Here is a 17,162-nt window from a genome sequence, read left to right on the forward strand (position 1 = left end):
AATTTGGTACAAGTCAATTTGATTGAAATGGTATGAATTGAGTAAATCATAACATTCGGTAATTTAATCATAAGGCTTGAATAATAATTGATTTTTTTTAGAAAAAAGAATCAATAATAAGGTTCAGATCTTGAACCATTGGGATTCAGGATTCAAATTGTGAATACTATAGTAAATCATTGGTTTTTGATTACCATAACTTAAGCTCCATTTGACTACTGTTAATAGGACAAATCGTTGCTGCACATTCCTAGGTACACACTAAAGCTGTGTGGTTTCATTGCACTCAGGGGAAGACAAGTATGTTGTTTTTGTTTCGGGGCTGAGTGTTGGTAGCAATACTTCTAATCCTCTCCAACTCCAGCTTCTTATTGATCATATCACAGGGCATTTAGGAGATGAGAAGGTCTCTACTATAGTTCCAAATTATTATTTTTTTTTCTTTTCTTAATTTTCATGCTACTTAACTTCTTTACAACATAATCTGCATATAAACTCCATGAATTCAACAGGAGCAAAGTATTGCATCACAAATAGTTCGTGTGGTTGTTGCTGGGAACTCTGTTGAAATTACTCTTGGACTTCTTAATGGACAGGTAACATGACTTTATCTGGTCTTGCAAGGTTCAAAAAAAATTCAGTTCAAAAATTTTTGATGGATAATTCAAGTTTATTATTGATGAAGAGAGTTATAATATTTACAATATGCCAAGTATCCCAAAGATTAGGTAGCCAAGGAGGCCACCTTATTAAGTATTACCGTACAGTGTCTATTACAAACTGACTTTCCAACCTGTCAGCCATTTTACATCGATAACTCTCTCCTTTTTTACTTTTTAATCTTCTTCATGGTGTTCCTTTTCTTGGGTTGGTATTTTTAGCTCGCCTTTGAATAAGTGACTTCAACATTTCCTAATTTTGGTTTCTTTTGATTTTTTTGGGTGATCTGTCATGATATCTGAGATATTTGAAGAAAAACATGTTGTACCCTTTCATGCTTTTGAAACTAAGGAAGCTGTAGTTTCTCATGATAGATTGATATCATTGAAGGCTTTGATTTTCTGTTCTCATGTTACAGCGTATAAAAGTATCATGAGGTTCTCATGAATCTTGACAGTTGTATGAATGATTGAAATATCTAAGTTCACTAACTTCTGTTGTCCAATGTATAGTCTCTTCCAGCATTCTTAATTAAATTCAGAGGAAAAAATAGAAACCAATTTATTTAATAATTTCCCATTATCATTGCTAACTGGAAAAAGAATTAATTAATTGCTTTTATGATGCTAATATGTGGTTGTAGCATACTTCTAAAATGTATCGAATTTCCCTGGTGTAACTTTTATCAAATTTGTGCAGGCTTTGGCTTCAAAGGATCAATCTAGGTTGTCTGAGCCAATTAAAGAGCTTGATATTTTGTTAACACAGGTTGTTATTACTCTAGTGATTCCTAAAGCTTAGTAATTTCTTGTTTTGATCTTTGTTTATTTGAAGTGTTGTCAGATTCATATGAGATTGGATATTGGAACTGGTAAACCAATGATCTAATGAATTTTTGAAGTTCTAGTTTTTTTCATGATTCTACAGGCTTAGCAATTTAATTGCCAGTAAAACCAGTAAAGTCGTGACCCAGTGATCGTTCTGGTTTTACATCTCATCCAGTTCTAGTGATGTTGGTTTATTGAGTTGCTTTCCTGCTACCCTTAATGCATTTATTTGCTTTGTGCAGCTTGCCGCAGCTGTATCTTTGGATATCATGCCAGGGCCTAGTGACCCAGCAAACTTCTCTCTACCTCAACAGGTCTCTCTGCATCATTGACTGTGGTCATGAATATGACAAAATAAAAGTAAAGCTTGTTTTGTTCTGAAATGCCCTTCTTTCTTTCAGCCTTTGCACCGATGCCTTTTCCCTGGGGCATCAGCTTATAATACTTTCGTTTCATGTACAAATCCTCACTCATTTGAACTTGACAATGTTAGGTAAATGAAGAATATCACTTGCATACAAGTTCTTATGAGATTGTATATGCATATAGCCGTATAGGTCATGTGTATCACTAATTCTCTATATGCATATTGTAATACTATGATATCCAGATTTCTTGGTACATCGGGTCAGAACATAGACGATCTTGGAAAATACTCTGATGCTGAAGATAGCCTTGATTTTATGGAGAGAACATTAAGGTGGAGGCATCTAGCACCAACAGCACCTAATACACTTGGTAAAGATTTGGTTATGCTCTCTCTCTCTCTCTCTCTCCCCCCCTACCCCCCCAATTCCTCCTTCACTTTATCTAGATTTCATCTATCTCTTGCTAAAGTTCATTTGATTATGCCTTTAGCTTTTTGTATGCATAGCTTCAATTTAAATGTATTTCTTTGGCTTGCATTAACTCAATTGCTTAGTGAAAGAAATATGGGGTACATACTATTGCTGGTTTTTGTTCAGGTGTATACTGTATGAGTTGAATGAGGTGATGATAGAAATATGGGTTACATACTCCGCCCCCGGACCCCTGATCATGCCCCTCGAGGCAAGCCCGAACAAGTCTATGTTAGGGTCTGAAATTCTTATTTCTCACATAAAAAATAATGAGAATTTCATTCATTGCAATAAATATCTTCATAAAAGGCAATGAGAGTTATAAAATCATTGTTTTTTATGTGAGAAATAAGAATTTTAGACCCTAACATAGACTTGTTCGAGCTTGCCTTGAGGGGCGTGGTACAAAGGCGATTTATAGAATCAAGAATGCAATATGTTTTATATCACATTAGCTACTTGAAGCAATGCAATTAAGGAGAAAAGAGATTGTGGGTTTACATGCTTGAAAATACTTTATATGTTTGCTTTTATTTTTAAATTTTCATTTAAATATGCTTTACATGTTATGTTTATGTATTTTAATTTTAGATAATAGTTTTTTTAAAACATTTATTTTAAAATTTAAGTTTATATTTTTTATTAACATTATGTTTAATATTTTTTGATTTTTTTTTTGCATTTTTTGACGTTTTTTTGATTTTTAGCTTCTTTTTTTTTTTGTAATTTTGTGCCTTGCTTAAAAAGGTGCCTGCCTTGCCTTGCATCTCAGGCGCAAATTGGCCCTTGTTCTTTTTTTGCGCCTTGCGCTTTTAAAACACAGTGTCAACCAATACATGCATTCTCCTAGAACCACTCATCTATTTGCTGTGGAAAAAAATCCTTGCTAACTTGAAGAAATGTCCAGGTAGTGGTATACTCTTTAAAAATAATGGTCATATGAAAATCGAGGTGTATACTGATGTTGATTGGGCTGAATGTGTTGATGATAGAAGACCAACTTCAGGGTACTATGCATTTGTTGGAGGTAAGTTAGTGTCATGGTGTAGCAAGAAGCAAAATGTTATTGCCCGTTCAAGTGCTGAGGCAGAATACAGGTCCATGGCTCTTGGTGTGGCTGAAGTTTTATGGTTGAGATCCTTTCTTGAGGAACTAGGGATTGAGTATGAGAAACCATTGTGGTTCTACTGTTATAACCAAGCTGCTATAGATATTGCTCACAACCCATCTAGCATGACAAAACTAAACATATTGAGGTTGACCGTCACTTCATCCGAGAGAAAGTTGCTTCTCAAGATGTTTGCTTGTCTTATGTTTCCTCTGATATGCAGCTTGCTGATCTTTTCACTAAAGCAGTCACCAAAGTCAAATTGGAATTAGATTTGTGCAAGTTGGGATTGATGAGTATCTATTCCCAACTTGAGGGGGATTGTAGTGATACAGTGGACCAGACCTGATATTTATGTGTGGTCCCATAAGTTCAGTTTCTTGTTGCTTGTTTTTGCTTTATGCTTGCTTTCTTGTATTGTTATAGGTAGTAGGGCATTTTTGTCCTTTTACCTAATGTTATGTTAAATACATATAAATAATACTGCTTAGGGTGACAGTAATGTAACCTTTTTGCCCATTCCTCTCTTGTTCTTCTTTTATTTTCTTCTCTCTTCTTCTCTTCGATTTCTGGGTTACTTTTCAACCTAAAATTTCTGCTAACAGCAGTAACTTCAAGTCTTTCCTATCATCTAAGAGAGGTAATATCCTTCACACTTGGTGAACACCTTGTTGCATTGGGTTACTAGAGTAGCTAACTTTGCAATTGAAATGAATGAATGGTTCAGCAAGGTAAGGTGTTGCGAACTTGCAATGGTTGAGCTATATTGGTGCATTTATCTTTTGTCACTTTAATCTCTTTGAATGGCATTAGGAATATGGGTTATCTGATTTAAAGTCAAATTAAAGAATACAAATACCCAGAATTCCAAATGACAAGAGGTGTAACACTTTCCCTTAAGCTGAGCATAGAGTTAACCATGCACAACTTGCACAATACAGCCCACTTCACATCTCCCCTTGAAAGTACAACAGCAAATTGACACTCAACTTAAAAAGGGAAGACAAACTGTTGTTGACAAGTAATCATCCAAGAGAATGTTCAACCTTTAAAGTTTTGACACTCCATGAACCATGATCCTGTACTTGACTTCAGCATTGGAACTGGTTATAACAAGTTTTTACTCTCTCTCTCCCCCTCTATTCCCCTTCAGTTTTCCCTCTCTCCTTAGGAGTTTGGTTCACTCAACGAACCCTGAGTTAGGCAGCACCTAATAGTTTGGTATTAGAGCTATGACAAATACTCGAGCTACAACCATGGAGGCACGGGTGGTGTTGGCAGCAATGCAGGGCGGAAAGATTCTTTGAGTACAACGAAACATCTGGACCAGATAGGGTGGTGTTGGCAGCAATGCATCTGGATGGAGACACAATCCTCTGGTATCAGTGGTATCGTCGAGGGAACCCTTGTATTTCATGGCTCAACTTCATTGATGCCCTATGTGTCTGATTCGGGGCTTCTGGTTATGAAGATTTTGACGGGTCTTGCAAAGATAAAGTAGGAAGTGTTTGTGACTACCAGTTGGAGTTTGAACGTCTATCGTTAAGAGTCCAAGGGTGGTCGGAGAAGGCACTGGTCAGAGCTTTTGTGGGAGGACTCAAGGAAGAAATACGGTTAGAGGTCAAGGCGATGCATCCATCAGCTGTGATGGCCGCAACAGCCCTAGCCCGCACCCAAGAAGAAAAGATAGCTTGAGCCCGACGTCTGAACCGCTCGTGGCAGCAGACAAACAAATCATTTACAACACCCAGATCGGAAGGGACGAGACCCAATAAGGAAGTTAACATCTTAGTTCAACCACCAGGTAACTTAGGCCCGAGCCCCATTATTCCATTCAAGAAATTAACGTGGACAGAAATGCAAAACCGTTGAGAGAAAGGTCTCTACGACAATTGCAAAGAGAAGTTTGGCCCCGACCATGGATGCAAGTCTCAACAAGGCTTCTTATTATAGACTGAGGATGAAGAAGAAGATCAGCAACCGGAAGAAAGATCGTTAACTGATGAACACTGGGCTGAAACCATACAACCAGAAATCTCGTTACAGGCCCTAGCAGGGTTTTCATCACCCCAAACCATGAGGGTGACGGGTCTAGTTCGGGGTCACCAAGTGTCTATCCTCATTGACAGTGGTAGCACTCTAAACTTTGTAACCACTATGCTAGTCAAACGATTTGGATTACCAGTTCAGCCCACAATCTCATTTAAGGGCCATGTGGCAAATGGGACCTTACTCCAATGCGATGGAATTTGCATAGACATTGGGTTACACATCCAAGAGCAACAATTTGTGGTTGATCTTTACCCACTGGAGTTAAGTGGGGCCGATATTGTATTGGGAATTCAATGGTTGCAACAACTTGGGCCTGTTCTGTGCGACTAGGCCCGTTTGTCTATGGATTTCATGATAGAAGGAACAAGAGTGCATTTACAAGGCCACTCAGCTAGCCGAGCCAGCTCAGTAAGCTTGGCATCCATGTTGAAAGAAGCATGAGACCCAAGTCAGCTCATTATCTGGGAATAAAATCATACATGCCCAACATTATCCTAGGACCAAGATACATCGACTCAAGCTGATTACAAACAACAGCTCAGCAACATTCTCCGACAATATGCTGCAGTTCTCAAGGAACCAACGAATCTACCCCCAACAAGGAGCCATGACCACAGAATTCCACTATTGCCAGATGTGTCTCCTACCAATGTAAGGCCCTACCGTTGTCCCTATTTTCAAAAACAAGAAATTGAAAAACAGGTTCAAGAACTGTTGGATAAAAATTTTATTCAACCCAGCCACAACCCAATTTCTTCACCTGTTCTTCTTGTCAAGAAGAAAGATGGGATGTGGCGATTTTGTGTGGATTATCGGGCACTTAATAATATTACAGTTAAGGACCGCTTTCTGATTCTAGTAATAGACATGGTTTCAAATGTCGCGAAATTTCGCTAATGTTGCCTGATATATGTTGATGTTGAGGCTCACTGACATGAAAATGGATGGATATAAAAATTACATTATTTTGGAAATGTTGACCAAATCGATCTAAATAACCAAAAAATAAAAAGACAGTTTTTCCTACTAATGTACATTAATAATATAATATATTAGTATATTATATTAATATAATACAATATATTAATATAAATTATTCCATTAATAATTTCTACTTAATATTTCAAATAAAGTATTTATAAAAAAGAATTAACAAAAAATAAAAACAAAAGAATAAATTAATTACTTTATAATATAAAATATACAATATTTTTCAAGTAATAAAATATTAACTAGTTAGTATTTTTAAAATATTTATTAAAATCAGAAAATGTTTATTAAATTTTATAATAAATCATAATAAATTCATTAAGTTTTATAAGAAATCAGATTTTATCATAATCTTAATACTATAAAAAGGAGAATCAGTTTATTAAATTTATAATAAAACATAATGTATTATAACTTTAATATTTAAAAAATCAGAACAAATGTATTTCTATTTACTAGTGTGAAATAAATATATTAGAATTTATAATAAATCAGAATTAAAAATAAGAAAAGAAAATATCAGATAACCTTGTAAAAACATCAAAATGCATAATAAGTCAGTAAATCATCATTTACTAATTTGTTATCGATCTTAGTTTCTTAGCTTTATATAATGGTTGGGAATAAGATAATAGTCTAGAAATATGTATTAATGCTTCTTTTATCATTTTACAAAATATCATTGCATATTTCCACATATTTCATAATATTTCCATAATGTCTCTAAGTTTTACTATATTTCCCCTTGACATTTCTGACATATGTCCTATATTTTGGTAAGCGACATTTCCATCGACATTGACATTTTAAACCTTGGTAATAGATGAGCTCTTGGATGAACTCAAGACTACAAGAATCTTCTCAAAGTTGGATTTACTGGCTGGATACCATCAGATTAGAGTCCATGAAAGTGACATTCCAAAAACAACCTTCCGGACTCATGATGGCCACTATGAGTCCCGGGTTATGCCATTTGGCCTCACCAATGCCCTGGCAACCTTCCAAGCCTTAATGAACGACTTGTTTAGGCCACATTTACGTCATTTCATATTAGTCTTTTTTGATGACATTTTGGTGTACAGCCCAACATGGGCCCAACATTTAGTGGATTTGCAGATTACTCTAGACATTCTCTTACAAAATCAGTTGTATGCCAAAGAATCGAAGTGTGCCTTTGGGCAGGCCATGTACACTATTTGGGCCATGTGGTGGAAGATGGAATGGTCTTAGCAGATCCGGGCAAGATATCTACCATCCAACAGTGGCCAATGCCACGTAATACCAAGGAACTCCGGGCATTTCTAGGAACCACAGGGTGCTACCGATGCTTCATTAAAAGCTATGGGGTAATTGCAGCACCACTGACAGTCCTAAAGAAAGACTCCATTTGGAATAACAAAGCCCAAGTAGCATTTGAAGCCTTAAGAGCAGCGGTGTCATCCCCACCAGCTCTAGCTTTACCAGATTTCAACAAACCTTTTGCGGTTGAGTGCGATGCGTCGGGATTGGGCGTGGGAGCAGTGCTGATGCAAGATGGTCAGCCCCTTGCCTTCTTCAGTAATGCCTTATCCAACACACAAAATCACTCTTCAGTCTACAACCGGGAATTGATGGCAGTTGTATTGGCAGTTCAGCATTGGCACTCCTACCTGCTAGGCTGTAAGTTTGTGATTAAGACTGATCACCAAAGTCTGAAATTCGTATTGGAACAATGGGTCCTTTCTCCAGACCAGCAGTGTTGGGTTTCAAAGTTAATGGGCTTTGATTACACTATTGAATACAAACCTGGAACAACAAATAAAGTTGCTGATGCGCTGTCACGTCAACCCAAACAACTAGCGGAGAGCATACTCCATTTGCATGTGTTCCAACAACCTACTACAGCACTATTGGACCAATTACGGGAGGAAGCAGACAATAATAAGGAACTCCATGCAATAAAAGCACAGTTGTTGCAGCAACTAGGTATCAAACCTGGGTATTCTATCCAAGGGTCAGTGCTGTACTATAAAGGTAGGATGGTGTTGCCAGTGGACTCAGCCCTTTTGGACCAGCTACTGAATTGCTTCCATGCGACACCGATGGGTGGACGCTCAGGAGTCCTACGCACATATAAGAGAGTTTCGTCCCAATTTTATTGGACGGGTATGCTAAATTCCATAAGGAAATACATCTACATGCCAGGTATGTCAACAATGCAAGTATGAGGCCCAATCCCCAGCTGGCCTCCTAAAACCATTACCCATACTTAGCCAAGTTTGGGAAGATATTTCTATGGATTTTATAACGGGCCTACCAACCTCTGCCGGTAAATCAGTCATATTAGTGGTGGTTGATCGCCTTACAAAATACAGCCACTTCTTTGCACTGTCACATCCATTTACTGCAATCACAGTAGCCAACACTTTTGTTTGGGAAATAGCTCATTTTCACGGTTTCCCAAAGTCTATTGTTTTTGACAGAGATCCAATCTTCATCAGCCTCTTTTAGAAAGAACTTTTTTGCTTCCAAGGCGTACAACTAAGCAAATCCACAAGCTACCATCCACAATCAGATGGGCAAACAGAGGTGGTCAATCGTTGCTTAGACATATATTTACGATGCTTCACCGGAACCAAGCCAAGACAATGGTTCAGCTGGTTGCATTGGGCTGAATGGTGGTACAACACTACCTATCAAATATCAGCAGGAATGACCCCTTTTAGGGCATTATATGGTCGTGATCCACCTACATTGATTCCTTATGAGAAGGGCTCTACAGCAGTAGCTTCACTTGAAGAACACCTGCTGAATCGAGACATCATTCTACAGGAACTTAAACAGAACCTGCTCCGGGCCCAACAATGATGAAACAATCATATGATAGACATCATAGAGTACACTATCAGGTTGGTGACATGGTTTACTTGAAATTGCTCCCCTACAAGTTACTTTCAGTACAATAACAATGATGGAACAAGCTGGCACCTCGCTGCTTTGGACCTTTCAAGATCTTGTAGAAAATTGGACCTCTTGCATACAGATTGGATCTCCCACCAGATTCAAAAGTGCACCCAGTTTTCCGTGTCTCAGTTCTCAAAAAATGCTTGAAACCAGATGCTATAACTCGATCATATCTTCCCAAATTCTCAAGTGATATGGACCTAGAAATAGAGCCTGCACGTATCACTAATTTCAGATGGGTCAAAAAAGTCTCCCACATTGTTCCAGAAGCTTTAGTCATTTGGTCACAGCTGCCGGAAGAGGATGCAACGTGGGAATCCTATCTACAACTGCAACACCAGTTTCCCCATATTGACCTTGAGGGCAAGGTCCAACTTAACCAGGGGAGTATTGTTAAGACCAAGAGCTGCGGCAAACCAAGACCCATGCACGGGAATAGCCAGCCTACATATCAAGTTTACAAGAAAAGGGAGAAGACACACCAGCAAGAGGTTAATCCAAGTGGCAGAATGTTAGAACAAAGTAACTGTCCTACAACAAACTGTAACAGTCTTGTAACAAACTGTAAACTGTGAACAGCTTACCTGGGCTATAAAGATCAGAGGAAGAAATGATGAACAGGAGAAGAATTCCATTCGAACATCTCTCTCTCTCTCTCTCTCTCTCTCCCTCTGTTCCCCGTCAGTTTTCCCTCTCTCAGGAGTTTGGTTCACTCAACGAACCGAGTTGGGCAGCACCTAACAGAATGCTTCAACATTGATTAGCATATAATTTATCTCTAACTAGTGACCCTTTCAAGTATGCCAACCATAGTTTTCAAGGCGCCAAGGTGAGACTGGGCGTCAGGGGGGCGTCTGGCCGCCTAGGCGATGGATTTTTTTATATAGAAAACATAGATCCTAGGGTAGTTCCCTAGGTACCATAGCCATATTTCCTTAATAATTATTCATAAGAAAAGTATAGAGTTCATGTTTAAGTAGTAGGAGTAGTTGATAGACACAACAATTTCCAATCAATCTCTGGAATCTACCTTTATTATTTAAGAGTTAACTGCAACCAGAGGACAGATGATGATTAGGATCAATGCCAATAAAAAAATATGATTGGGTACCCAGCTTGCGGGTGTCTTTCAAAAGATTTATAGCACACTTTAATTGAGAAACAAATATACCATTCTTTGACATTGCCACTTAAATGCCCAAGGAATACTACAAGCTGTCCAAGTCTTTGATTTAAAATTCTGTAGCAAAAAAAAAAAAAAAAAAAAAAAGAAAAAGCTCTTCAAATTCTTAATCTCAGTAGGATCACTCCTTGTAACAACTATATCATCTATGTAGACAATAGGTGTTATCAAGGAGTTGTCCTTGTTTTTCATGAATAGGGTATGATTACCGTGAGAATGACTGAACCTAACCTTCCTGACTGCACTTTTGAACCTTTTCAAATTAGGTGCTAGGTGAATGGTTTAACCCATAGCTAGACTTTTTGAGATGACAAACTCATTTCACTTTCTGGAGCCTTGAACCATAGCATGAGGGTGAATAAATCCAACCTTCCTGACTGAACTGCTGAACCTTTTCAAATTAGATGCTAGGTGGTTGGGTTAACCCACCTCTTTGAGACGATAAACTAATTTCACTTTCTGGAACCTTGAACCCTAACCATGGCAGCATATATAGTTCTTACAAAAGACTTCATTCAAGAAAGCATTTTTATATCTATCTCATACAGTGGCCAATCATAAAAGGCTGCTTCTCCTTTTCTGTGAGAGACCCAATTGACCTCTGTCTCTATACATTTTTGCCAATTGTGACCACTTGAGGAAGTTCTCCCTGTTCAGCCTTACTGTTGTAATTTGTAACTTGAGCATTAGTATTGTCATGGTGACCTTCTAGAGAAAGCTGCCCTCATTTTCTTTGCCTCGAAATCAGAAGTCATGGATAAAAAGGCCATTACAATAGGTCATTCAGACCCAGTTAATTTCTCAATCAAATATTCCTTCTAAAGAGCACCGCCTGCAATCTGCCCCTCTGGAAGAGGCTTCTATGAATTAAAAAGGAACAACAGTTGTCAGTAGATGTCTTCCTACACTCCACTACTTATTGTTTCCACAAGAAAAGAAACCTCCTATAGGTTTTTCCACAAACAGAAAAGTCCTCAATAAAAAAATACAAGGGCTGACGGTAATATGCAACTTGGAAAAAATTCATCAGAAATTTATTCTTTCATAAGAACCACGAGACCATTTCTTATGTTTCAAGGAATGTGCTCTGGGGTTTGGAGAGGAATCTGCAAAGTTTTTCCTCATTCATTAAAGGTTGAAGGTACAAACTGGGGGATGGGAGCTGACAAAAGAAGAAATTCCAACTATTGGGAGCTGATGCAGGTGGCAGATCTGCTCTCTGTGGTATAAAACCGGGTTGTTAGTCTTCAAGCCCAAGATGCAAGGTGAAGATGAATGAACTCTGGGCTCTTCAAGGTTAAATCCTTTTACCAAGGTCTGATTGGTGAGAGCAGATCTCCTTTTCCAAGCAAGGATATTTGGGGAACTGTTGCCCCTTCAAGTTATTTTATTTTATTTTATTTTTCTGTAGGTGGTGGCCTGTGATAAATGTTTGACAAAGGAAAATTTTGGTCAGCAGGGGAATGGGACTGGCAGGCGACAGTCTTTTCCCACCTGAACAGGACTCCAAGACTTCCAGCCATCTATTCCTCCATTGCAGATTCTCTAGTAGAATCTGGCACCACTTCCTGAAGGCCATTCCATTTCAATGGTGCTCTCCATATTCAGTTTAAGCCTTGTTATCAGAAAGGCATATAAAAATCATGAATTAGAAAGGTGAAATGCTATTGCCTGCTATATTCCTCTGGCCATTTTATGGGCCATTTAGCTCAGTGTTTTAAAAGCACAAGGCATAAGAAAGCACCAAAGACATTTTTCTCTAGAGGTGAAATAAAAAAGCAAGGAGAGGCATGCACCTTTTTGAAGCAAGGTGCAATAAATTAAGAAAATATTAAAAATAATATTATCCAAACTTTAATTTAAACTAAGTGTTTTAAAAGCCTATTAGCTAAAATTAAAATACAAACATAACATATAAAACGTACTCAAGGCTTTGAAGAATGTCAAGCTTCCAATTTTTTTTGCTTCTTTCCCAATTGTATTATTTCAAATAGGTAAGTCCATGTTAAGCATCTTTCATTCCTTATTTTCTGAGCTGCCTTGTACCAACCCCCTTGAAGCAAGCTCAAACAAGTCCATGTTAGGGTCTTAATTTCTTAATATCTACAAAAAATGGTTTAATAACTAATTATCTTTAAAAAATATCTTTTATTAGGAAGAATGAATGAACACAATTAGCAAATAGTTGTGGAGGGAGTTAATAACAGAGAAATATGGCTTAAATGATAATGGGATTCCGATGTCTTTTGGATGTGGGGTGTGGAGGGGGATCTATAAAGCCTTCCTTGCCTTCTCGAGAGGGATAATGCTCCTATTGGGCAATGGATCTAGAATAAGGTTCTCGTTGGACCCATGGTACGATACATTAGCTTTGAAGGATAAGTTTCCTGACCTGTTTATTTTAGCTGGCAACAAAGAGGCTACCGTAGCTGAATGCTTTCAGGTTGATGGATCTTTGGGTGCTTGGAATCTTGCTTTTAGAAGAAATATTTTTTGATTGGGAGGTGCAATCTGTTGCAGAGTTGATGTCTCTATTGAACAATTAGCAAGTCATTGCGAATGGTCAGGAGATTTAAGGCAGTGGAGATGGTCCAAGTCAGGAGAGTTCTCAGTCAGTCTTTTTATGCTAGCTTGGTGGGTGAGCAGGATAGTTCATTTCCTTATAGAGAAATTTGGGGAACTGCATCTCCCTCAAAAGTGAAATTTTTTGCTTGGGTGGTGGTCTGGGAAAAATGCTTAACCAAGGATTCACACTGGTCAGGAAAGGAGCTAATCTAGCAAACATGGATTGGTCACTTTGCAATGCCCATAGGGAAACTGTGAAGCATCTGTTCCTACATTGTAGCTTTTCTTCTAAGGTTTGGAATCATTTCAGAAATGCTGTTCCAGCTGTTGGGTGCTTCCCAATCTCTGTGAAGGACCTGTTAGCAGGGTGGAGGATTCAAGGAATGTCCAAAAGAGGGAAAGCTTTTTGGGAGGTGGTTCCTCTAGCAGTGCTGTGGGCAATCTAGTCTAAAAGGAGTAGTAGAACTTTTGAGCAGAAATCGAGTCCGGAGGTGGTTATCAATGCGGTGGTTGGCATGTTGAGAGCATGGCTGACTAGCTGTTAACTCTGACATTTTTCAGTCCTGATGACCTCTCGTCCACTTTCTTGAATGTAATTTTTTTGGGGGGGTCCTTAAAGGAGTTTTTTGTGTAAAATACTATTGTACAGAGGACCATACTTGTATAGTTTTTCTTAGTTAATATAATTCTATACTTTTCTCATAAAAAGTAGGGGCTCCTCAAAGCTTCGGTGAGTGAGCGTGCTTCAAAAATTTCAAAAAAGTGCAAAATTTAATAAAGGCACACACCTGAACTGAGGTGCAAGGCACACTAGGTGCATACCTTTTTGCAAGGGCTGTGCCTGGACCTAGGCGAAGCGTAGACCTTAAAATGCATCTTACTTGTGCGTGTAGGCACACCTTTTAAACCATTTATTTGGCTAGAAAGAAATTCTAGAATTTTTGAGCCGATAAAGAATCCTGACAAGGATGTGATTAACTTCTCTTTTTGAGTGTCTCAGGACCTGGATATCCACTTATAGATTGTTTAGAGGAGTTTCTCTTTTTTTGAGTGTCATTTTTTTTTTATTTTTGTGGGGGGGGGGGGCTAGTTGAGTTTTGTCCATATGTACAGAAACTCTTTGTACGGAAGACCTTTGTATACATTTTGAATTTTATACAATCTGTATCATACTATTCCTTTTTCAAAAAAAAAAAAGGAAAAAAATATATGCGGATCAACTTCTTAAATCCAATCAAGATAACCTTCTTCTGTTCAACCATAGTACAAATAGAAGTCACCAACAACTGTATTCAATCAACTGAAGCGCCGATACCAAAAAACATCTAAACTCATACCCTACCAAAGTCTAGGATTTTCAGTCTGAGATGTCCATGCTGATGTCAGCAGGTTCCTGTGAGATACTTCAAGACTTGGGAGGTGAACTCAATCGTGTCTTGCTGTGATAACAAGTTGTATCTATGTTTTACATTTTGTCTTTAGACCACTGTCAATTCAGTTATAATAGAAAAATTCATGTAAATTGAATTGTAAGATTTGAACTCTAAATGGTAGCAAGGTTCAAAATATCGATACGTTTTGATACTCGCTTTTTTACCTTTTTTTATTTTTTTTTCAAAACTGGTTCAGGGGAGCCGGTCTAGGACCCCTCCATCCCCTGAACTGGTCAGACCCTCGATACACCCACTGTAGTGGCATATCGGAAGGGTCCCGGAACGATACATATCGGCCGATACGTAACAATACTTTGAACCTTGAATGGTAGATTATCTCAGAAAAGGATTCAATAGAAGGATACTAAGCTTCAAATGGAAAACATTTCAATTTGCCTATCAGCAGGATACTAAACATAGTTATATCTTTTTCTTTGTTTTACCTCTTGCCACTTAGTTGTTTGGGTATATGTTGTCTTCAAATGGAAAACATTTTAAATTTAATAAGTCACACAGACTGTAGCTCAGTTCTTACTTGAAGCATTGAATATGTAGTGTATGTTTACATCGCCATTAACATTCTTTTCTTCCTAAAATTATGTCTGTCCTCTTTCTTTGGCTAAATTTTCCTGATTGTTTCAGGGTGCTATCCCTTCACTGATAAGGATCCTTTCCTCATAGAGAGCTGTCCTCATGTTTACTTTGTTGGTAATCAGAATAAATACAAGACCCGCTTGTTAAGAGGTGCTTTCTCTTAATTTTTTTGATGGGATGTTAGAAATCATATCAAATGAATCATTTCTCTTTTGTTTTCATTGTTCTTGTTCTTGATGCATAATCAATCACCTAAAATGGAGTTCTCATAGGATGTCGATAGACATGCAGATTATTTTAGGTTTTCAATAAATGAAATGATATGAAATTTTCTTCTTCCTGGTGATGACTCCATTTTGGATGGTCACATGTCCTCAAATGTTATGAGAAAGAAAAATACAAATTGAACCATTTTATTACACATGCTCTCATACAAATTGATGGTATTTCTTGATTGTAGGATCAGAGGGACAATTAGTAAGGCTTATTTGCATCCCTAAATTCTTGGAAACTGGTGTTGCTGTTGTGGTAAGTTCATCCATACTCCATTTCTTTTGACTAACTAAGATTAATAAACTAAATTTTCCCCTGTAAAATGTTGGCTGTTGCTAAAATAGTATTGGCAACATGGATAATCATACCCTTAATTCTGTCTGGTGAAGTGCAAATCCAGGCTAAAATCAAAAGATCCAATCTCATTATGTCTTTTCAGAAGACCCTCCACACCCAAAAAGAAAAGGAAAAAACAGATAAATGAAATCACTAAAAGATGTACTCCATTCTGAAAATATCGGAACCTCATTTAAGCACATATGTCAGATATCTAGTTGTATGGGAGTGAGACACACTTCTATTCATTTTTTTTCTTTATTTTTTTTGTTTGTCCTTTTGCGTGGAATGCATGGTTTTAGAGAGAGAGGTGGTGTTTTACAGATAATATTTGAAAATTTTCTGTAGTTTTTGTTCTTGTTCCTTTTCATGATTTAATTATGTTACATTGTGCAGCTTAACATGAGGAATCTTGAGTGCCATACTCTCAGTTTCTCAACACACTTGGACCCATAGCAAATGGGGTATAAATTGCAACCCTTTGTATCTGTTTCTGTGCAAATTGTTTGTTTTTGTTGGCTGCTAGCATGCTAATACCTAATAGTCCATTATCATTATGATACTTCATAACTTGATTTACATGGAAATAAGTTATCTTCATCTTCCTATGTATCTCCCACTCCCTGACAAATTTACCCATGCCTATGCTTGAACTCACACTAACAGAGACAACCACAGTAAATGAAAAGAAGGATGAAATGGAATGAAATTAATATATACTTTCTTTCAGTTAGCCTTCTTTCTTGTTTTGCTTATACCTTCCTATTTATCACTATTTTGTTTTACTGTAGTTAAAGACTGCTTAAACCATTGTTTTATAGGTAAAGTATATTTTCATTAATGCAAAACCATAAGAGTGGCCAAAGCCCTTACAGAAAGTGTATATGGCCTATTATGCACTCACTAACTCAGAAGTGATGCTGGTATAATCATAAAAATATTCTGAATTCAAGCCTGGAACTCTTCCAAATGGATTCCCAAAGTAGATGAGGCACTATTTTTCCCATAACACTAGGACCTTCACATTTCTCTTCATTGGTTCTCTTATTTTTCTCCTTCCATATGCTCTAACAAATAGCAGGGGAAACAAGGTATCATAAGATGTTACTCCCATTTGGGAAATTGCCAATTTGGGACAGAATTCTACCCAGAAATGCTCATCACCTTACTTTGATCAAGGCCACTCTAACTAATCTGCCAGTGTATTACCTCTGTCTTTAAGATCCCAGTGGGGGTGAGTAAAAGATTGGAAAAATTGATGAAGGGCTTTTCTTGGGAACCAGGGGAGGAGAAAAAGGATCATAGGGTTAATTGGGAGATACTCTGTAGGAGTAAGAATTTTGGAGCTCTAGGAATAGG

At 37.7% G+C, this 17,162-nt stretch overlaps 1 protein-coding gene across 5 annotated transcripts in view; it reads left to right on the forward strand.

The window, feature by feature from the left end:
• POLD2 (DNA polymerase delta small subunit) overlaps window positions 1-17,162 on the forward strand; it is a 51,618-nt gene that overhangs the window by 31,156 nt on the left and 3,300 nt on the right. For 2 of the 5 annotated variants that reach the window (XM_010265105.3, XM_088899870.1), the window contains 9 exons: window positions 291-406; window positions 513-596; window positions 1,360-1,428; window positions 1,730-1,801; window positions 1,889-1,980; window positions 2,098-2,225; window positions 15,243-15,344; window positions 15,655-15,722; window positions 16,200-16,267. In XM_010265105.3, coding sequence (XP_010263407.1) covers window positions 291-406; window positions 513-596; window positions 1,360-1,428; window positions 1,730-1,801; window positions 1,889-1,980; window positions 2,098-2,225; window positions 15,243-15,344; window positions 15,655-15,722; window positions 16,200-16,259 — 791 coding nt within the window. In that variant the 3' untranslated portion in view covers window positions 16,260-16,267. Of the gene's footprint in view, window positions 1-290; window positions 407-512; window positions 597-1,359; window positions 1,429-1,729; window positions 1,802-1,888; window positions 1,981-2,097; window positions 2,226-7,299; window positions 7,800-15,242; window positions 15,345-15,654; window positions 15,723-16,199; window positions 16,268-17,162 lie in introns of those variants that run through there. The other 3 variants (XM_010265150.3, XM_088899869.1, XM_088899868.1) reach the window with 3 other exon arrangements.

This window comes from Nelumbo nucifera, chromosome 3, assembly GCF_055504915.1.
Source record: "Nelumbo nucifera cultivar China Antique chromosome 3, China Antique-T2T, whole genome shotgun sequence".
Taxonomy (NCBI): Eukaryota; Viridiplantae; Streptophyta; class Magnoliopsida; order Proteales; family Nelumbonaceae; genus Nelumbo; species Nelumbo nucifera.